This window comes from Pundamilia nyererei, unplaced genomic scaffold (genome assembly GCF_000239375.1).
Source record: "Pundamilia nyererei isolate P.nyererei 1_Seehausen unplaced genomic scaffold, PunNye1.0 scaffold00325, whole genome shotgun sequence".
NCBI classification, from domain to species: Eukaryota; Metazoa; Chordata; class Actinopteri; order Cichliformes; family Cichlidae; genus Pundamilia; species Pundamilia nyererei.
The window spans coordinates 351,066-358,055 of NW_005187726.1; the positions used below are offsets into that span (position 1 = coordinate 351,066).

Sequence of the window (6,990 nt, forward strand, 5' to 3'; positions counted from 1 at the left end):
GGGTACACCCTGGACAGGTCGCCAGTCTGTCGCAGGGCCAACACACAGGGACAGACAACCATTCGCACTCACATTCACTTGCACATTCACACCTAGTGGCAATTTGGATTTATCAATTAACCTATCCCCACAAGCTTCTGGTTCTGAAACTGTAAAATCCTCTCAGGTGTGAGGCTTTATCTACTGCAGGTGAACTCGTCTGCTGTTTGTCTGCAGGTACACTGAGAAGCTTGAGCGGCTGAAGAAGCTGAAGGGGGAGAAGGAGCAGCTGCAGCAGAGGTAAAACCTGCTGCTCACAGGTACAGGTGATGTCACAAACGGCTGTGGACTGAGGGAGGGCGAGTGAAGCTGTTTGAGGCAGCACCTGTGCAGGTGTTGCAGATGTTTGTGTGTTTTTGGTAACAGCAGCTGTGGCGATAACCTGTGACATCTTCTGTCCTCACAGCGTTGTGCAGGCCATGAACAGGAAGCTGCTGGCTGACGAGATGGTGAGTTCACAGCTGCATAGGTGTGCGCTCAGGCACGTGGCTGCCTCCTTATCGCTCCTCTGCTCTGTAATGTTACCTTCAGTGAGCTCACCTGCAGTTTTTAATGCGCTGTAGCTCCTCCCATCCTCTCCGAGAGCACGTCAGGTGCATCTGTGTGGCACCTCTGACCTCCAAACATCGGCCGAGAGCTGAGAGGCAGAAACGAGAGAAATAAATTCAGATGTTTTAACTTGTTTGCATAAATAAAAATGTGAACATTCAGATTAAAGTTCAAATCTGATTAAAAGCCAGTTCGGAAGAAATTGATGTATCTGTGTGTTGTCCTCAGAAATGGAAGATCATGTCGTGTAAGATGAAGGTGGAGCAGCTAAAGGAGGCGGTTGCCTGGGGCAACGAGGAGGCGAGGCACGGTGAGAGTCAGCAGGTTTAAAACTGACACGGTTCGTGAGCTGTCGCGTGACCCGTTTGCCCCTCCTGCCGCAGATAATGAGCGCCTCTCCAGGTGTCAGGAGGACGTCCAGCGGCTGCAGCGCCGGGCCGTTCGCCACGGTGAGAAACGCGACAAGATCGAGCGCCACAACCGGCGCCTCGGTGAGCTGATGGAGAAACGCAGTCGAGACCTGCAGAGCCGACTGAGCCAGCTCGCCGCACTGCGGCGGGAGCACATCCGCGACCTTACCACCCACATCTTCCCCATGCAGGAGGAGAAACTGGGCAGCAGGTAGGGGGTGGAGTCTTCTGAGTTTCAGGAACCGCTCTGATGGGACTGATGGAGCAAACGTGTTGTCATCCCACTCTCTGCCCCTACGTGTATCCATTAGAGACCCCGCGGACGTCCTGGCTGAGTGCGACCCGCTGACCTCGAGCACGGTGAGCGAGCTGGCCGAGGCCCGGAGGACCACCTACCTGTCGGGACGCTGGATCTGGGACGACCAGAACGGAGAGACAAGCATCAGCATCACGGGGCCCCCTGTGGCCCTGCCCAGCAACGGAGACTGCTCCGCTTACTACAGCTGGGTGGAGGAGAAGAGCACCAATCAGGGCCCAGGTGAAGAGTGAGGAGGCGGAGCTTTAGTGGTCGTACTGATAACTGATCTCATTTTTTCCCTGAGTTCAGATTTCTTCTCAGCCAGAAGTTTGTTCTTGTATTTATCTGATGATGTTGTTGTTGTTATGATGATGATGATGATGATGATGATGATGGATTGCATTTATATAGCGCTTTTCGAGGCCCTCAAAGCGCTTTACAATTCCACTATTCAGTCACTCTCACATTCACACACTGGTGGAAGCAGCTACAGTTGTAGCCACAGCTGCCCTGGGGCAGGCTGACAGAGGCGAGGCTGCCATATTGCGCCATCGGCCCCTCTGGCCAACACCAGCAGGCGGTAGGTGAAGTGTCTTGCCCAAGGACACAACGACCGAGACTGTCCGAGCCGGGGCTCGAACCGGCAACCTTCCGATTAACCTTCCGACGAACTGCCAACTCTTGAGCCACGATCGCCCAATAATAATAATAATAATAATAATAATCATAATAATAATATTCATGGTTATTATAACTCGTCTGTTTTTATTTTAAAATTCTTTTAAAATACTTAATTTACTTGTAATTTTTTTAATAATGAGTATTTTTATGTGGGTGCTCAGAAAACTTTCATTTGAAAAGGTTTCAGGTGACCCTGTCCTGACCTTTGACCTCCTTTTTCCGCAGAGCTGGACCACATTAACCCGGCTCACACCATCAGCGCCGCCCTCTGCTACACCACGCAGCTCGTCACCATCTTGTCCCACATGCTGGACGTCAACCTGCCCAAGAAGCTCTGCAACAGGTGGGAACGTTTGAAAAGTGGCGCCACTCAGCGGTAGGTCGATTTCGCCGATGTCGCGGCGTCCATCTTTAATCTTCGCTCTGTGCTGTTTGTTTTCTCAGCGAGTTCTGCGGAGACAATCTGAGCCGCTATCGCTTCACCCGAGCTCTGAGCAAGCTCAACACCAACGTGCTCCACCTGTGCTTCTCTCAGGTGAGACTCGCACGCTGTTTGTTTGTCCGTCTTCTGTGTCGAGGGGACTCTGAGACGCAGCAGGACTGATTCTGATTGATTGATCCGTCTCTGTGTTCCCGCCTCTCACCCCCTTTCTCTGTGTTCAGCACGTTGACAGCGAGAAGCTCCACCTCCATCACACCCTGAGGAACATCGTGTTTCTGGTTGCCCCTGACAACGACAGCCTGGGCAGGTGAGGGGGTGAAGTGTTTGATTTCAGGAAAATGTGGGTGCGATCTGCTGATTGAGAGTGACGCAGTGTTTACCCGTGTGCTTCAGGACGGGTCCGTTCGAGGTGTGCGCCGACCTGGAGGAGTCCATGGAGTTCGTGGAGCCAGAGGCGGAGGGGCCGGCGGAGGAGAGCGGAGACGAAGCGGTGACGGACGACGAGACAGACCTGGGGACGGACTGGGAGACGGTGCCCAGCCCGCGGTTCTGTGATATCCCCTCACAGGTAAACACACCTGAGGCGTTTGTGCCGAGCTGCTCGATCATTTAGATCCGTAACCGTTATTATCGATCGGTTATTAACTCGGTGTGAAGGACGACTCGCGCTTAGAGCAGCAGCGGGCGGGGGCGCCTGAGGGGAGGAGTCACTTTGACCTCCATAGGTCAGACATCAGTGCAGAAGAGTTACGGGGCTCCGCTAGTGACCTCTAACCTCTCCTCTTCCTCCTCTGTCCTCCTGCAGTCCATGGATCTTTCCCAGAGTGCCCTGCAGGTCTCGCAGCCCGCCGCCAACACCGGAGGGATGATCTCGTCTGCCGCCGCCTCAGTCAGCTCCTGGCTCAGAACCTACACCGGCCAGCGCTGACCCTGCGGAGTCCTGGGGCTTGTTTGGATCTCAGGGGTCAGAGGTCACCATCAGCGCTTCGGACTCTGCAAATAGAAACGTACTGTTTGAGGAGCTGAGAGGTCCTGCTGACGCGTCACTGCTGATTTGATTGGTTTAACTTTTTTTCTCCTACTGTGAGGTTGTATCGCGGAGCCGCTCAGTCTCTGATTGGACGAGGTTGTTGCAGTCTGGAGGGGCGGAGCTCTTTTGCAATAAATTCTCTGCAGTAAGCTCCACGCACAGGCGTGGCTCAGTCTCCAGCGTGTCGGCGTCACGGTGACCTGACGTGTCCTTTGTGACCTTTAAGGTCGTGATGAGAAACTGGAAGCGCTCGCATTCAGCAGACTGCAGGATGCCACGAGGTCAACATGCGCTCTGATTGGAGGATTGTGCTCCAATGCCGAGGCCACTCCAAGCCTGACTCATTTTTATTAAAACACTATTTTCAGTTTTTCTTGTACATTTTCAGCCTCATTCAAAAAAAAAGTTTCTTCCTGTGGGCGGAGCGTGCATCATTGTCTCTTCTGATTGGCTCCAGTTTAGAAAATCGAGCTGCCATCACAGAGCAGCTGGAATCAAACCTAGACCGAGCCGCCTCACACTTTTTCGCTGAGCTGGTGACTCTGAAGTGGGATTGATGATGATGGCGGTTTATGGACGAACATGTTTTATTTGAAGTGTTTCAGTTTGTGTGACGTTTGAAATAAAATCCTGTTTCTGCTTTTTGAATCTGAAGTTGAGTTTTTAATAGAGTGTGCGTGCGTTGACCTTTAACCTCAGGGTCCATGGGCCACAGGAGGTGCTGACATCCACATGCTGTACAGGCAGCTTCACCTGTGCCTGCAGCATGTGGATTGAAGCACAGGTGAGTGTACACCTGTAATAGCCGTGTGTGTGAGGACTCGCAGCATCTCCACAGTAACCGCACGATTCACGCCACGGCGTGCTGTGTTGATAGATTTAAAGACTTCACCCGCCGATGCTGGCGGGACATCAGCGTCTGCTGCTTGTGCTCTGCAGGTGTGAACACCTGAGCTCAGGCTGTCTGATTGGACGGCTCCAGCTGATGGGTCTGTTTATTAGGCTGTCACAGCAAGCACAAGGTGAGCACGGACAGGTGATGATTTCACACGACTGAGCAGTTCCAGTGATGTCACAGGGATCCCAGGCTGCATAGTGTTCGTGGCACAGGTCAGACCAGGCGAGCAGCACGGTTGGTGGAAAAACAAAACGGGTGGAGACGGAACAACAGGGTCGGCCCGGGGCCAACAAAGCTTGTTACAGTCAAAGTTAATGAAAATGTTTCGGGATGTGTGGTGCCGTTCATTCATCCAACAGGCATTCGTCACATCTGCAGGTTTACTTCACTGCATGCTGCTGACGCCCACCTGCAGGATCGTGAACTGTACAGAGTGACTGTAATGAGTGCAACCATCCGTTACCACGGTCCTCCTGACCCACCTGGGCTTCCTTCAGGCGTGCTTGTAGTGAAGGTTTACCTTCCCTGACGCGGAGTTTACATGTGTTCGTTTTCTTTCGTTGTGAGTGTACTAAACAGTTCTTATTTTATTTCTAGCCAGTATCAGATGAATCTGACCCCAGATCTGCTTTGTGTCCCTGAGAGCACCATGCAGCCTTCAGTCTCAGCAGGTGTAAGTACAAACTAAACCTTATTTAAACTACACTTTAACTGACCCCTGCTCTCTCCTTTGACTGCCTCTCTCTCATTCTCTTTTTGATGGAGAGCTCTTTTGTCTGTATTCATTTACACTCTTACTGATGTGGATGAATCCCTAAGCAGCGACAGATCAGGTTTTAACACGATTCCTGTCAGCTGCGCTTTATTTTGCAAATCACACAACGTGCACACACCTGAGCTGAGCTGCGATTTTGAGTTGTAGGGGCCGCCGTCGTTTGGATGCTAGTTAAAAGTTATTCCGGTTACCCGCCCTCGGGTTCAACGTTATTCCGGTTACCTGCCCTCGGGTTCAACGTTACTCCGGTTACCCGCCCTCGGGTTCAACGTTACTCCGGTTACCCGCCCTCGGGTTCAACGTTACTCCGGTTACCCGCCCTGGTACCGTTGAGTTATTATGGCTCAGTGAGCAGTTATTGCAGCTGTCAGCTGTTTTCTGACGCGCAGGAGGACGTGAGAGCGTAACTGTTCAAACAGTGCTCGGATTCATAAAGGCTGAAGGTGAACCACAGTTCTTTCTTTCACACTTGGAATTCTTTGCATGATTATCTGGGTTGGAGCATGTGGGAAGCCGTGACTGAGAAAGGTCTGAAAAGCCTTTGTATTGTGAGGCAAATGATTACTGGATGCCGAGTGAGTGCAAGCAGCCTTTCTTCTTTGGGTAAGCTGCTTATGGAGCGCAGGGTTCAGGAGGAAGCGGGTGAAGCTGCTCTGCTTTCGCTCTTGTTATTCTTGTTAATAACACCCACTTTTACAAACTGCAGTTTTGTGTTTTCTGCTTGTTTGTTTTGAATCGTGTTTGTGGGGAGACTCCACCCCCTCACCCTTGTGCTAAAGGATTTCTGCAGGTGGAGGACAATGGCGAGAAGGTCTGCTGCTCTGTTTCTGCTGCTCTGCTGCTCTGTCAGTCGGGGCCAGTCGGAGGCTTCTGTCCCCCCGCCGGCGGTCATCTCCCAGGCCCTCCCCATCCTCTGGGATGAACTGCGAGGGCTGAAGGAGCTGGTGCTGAGCCTGAAGGCGGAGGAGGTGGGCCGGCGTCAGATCCTGAGGAGGGTGGAGAGCTGGCTGAGGGATGGAGAGGTGCAGGCCGAGCAGCAGAGACGGAGCCTGGAGGGACTGAAGGAGGAAGCGCTCCGACAGGCGGAGGAGCTGAGGGGGAGGGTGGAGGAGCTGGAGGAGCAAAGCAAAGGTGAGGCCTCCTCCGTCACATTAAGTGTCATAGCTGCTCCTCAGACTGAGAGGTGGTGCAGTGAGTTTAGCTGGTGTAGCACAGGTGAGTCCTGCTGTCCTCAGGTAGGCGAAAAACATCAAACTGTTTTGAGCCTAAACAGCAGGAACCTGTTCGTGTATTAATCACTAGAGGCTGTCGCATAACAAGAGGCAGAAGAGGCAAAGCTGGAGCTGTAGGTTGAGAGCTTCGTGTTAGAGCGGGGGGTCAAAGTTAATAAAGCTTACAAAGGATTCTTGAGAACATTTAACACGTTACTTGATAAAAACGGTCCAGTAATTGAAATCAACAGGAAAACAACTATGCAGGAAGACCACGGAGGACTACAAAATACCAGCAAAAAAAGAATCCCCTATATCGAGCATTCATAAAAAAGAGAACCATGGAAACTGAAAGGAAGTATAAAACTTACAAAAATAAATGAACTAATATAATGAGATCCTGTAAAACAGAGTATTTCATTAAAAGGTTGGAACACAATAAAGATAACACAAGAGATATCTGGAACGTATTAAACATTGAGTTATTGAGCTATTGAGTTGTAGGGGCCGCTGTCGTTTGGATGCTAGGTTAAAGTTATTCCGGTTACCCGCCCTCGAGTTAATGTTAACTCAATAACTCAACAGCTTGACGACCTCAGGGCCAGGATAAAGTTCCAGAGAGACATTCGGGACTGCAATCTCCTCTGCTTCACCGAG

The 6,990-nt window shown here is 51.5% G+C and overlaps 2 protein-coding genes across 2 annotated transcripts in view; both read left to right on the forward strand.

The window, feature by feature from the left end:
* atg14 (autophagy related 14) overlaps nt 1-4,077 on the forward strand; it is a 6,963-nt gene extending 2,886 nt beyond the window's left edge. The window contains exons 2-11 of the mRNA XM_005751769.1: nt 217-279; nt 446-488; nt 817-898; nt 972-1,209; nt 1,310-1,536; nt 2,203-2,320; nt 2,422-2,512; nt 2,641-2,726; nt 2,813-2,987; nt 3,225-4,077. Of these exons, the coding sequence (XP_005751826.1) occupies nt 217-279; nt 446-488; nt 817-898; nt 972-1,209; nt 1,310-1,536; nt 2,203-2,320; nt 2,422-2,512; nt 2,641-2,726; nt 2,813-2,987; nt 3,225-3,347 (1,246 nt within the window). The 3' untranslated portion in view covers nt 3,348-4,077. The remainder of the gene's footprint in view (nt 1-216; nt 280-445; nt 489-816; nt 899-971; nt 1,210-1,309; nt 1,537-2,202; nt 2,321-2,421; nt 2,513-2,640; nt 2,727-2,812; nt 2,988-3,224) is intronic.
* Nucleotides 4,078-5,922: 1,845 nt separating this feature from the next.
* Nucleotides 5,923-6,990, forward strand: part of LOC102202849 (restin homolog) — a 27,110-nt gene continuing 26,042 nt past the window's right edge. Inside the window, exon 1 of the mRNA XM_005751791.1 lies at nt 5,923-6,253. Coding sequence (XP_005751848.1) covers nt 5,923-6,253 — 331 coding nt within the window. The remainder of the gene's footprint in view (nt 6,254-6,990) is intronic.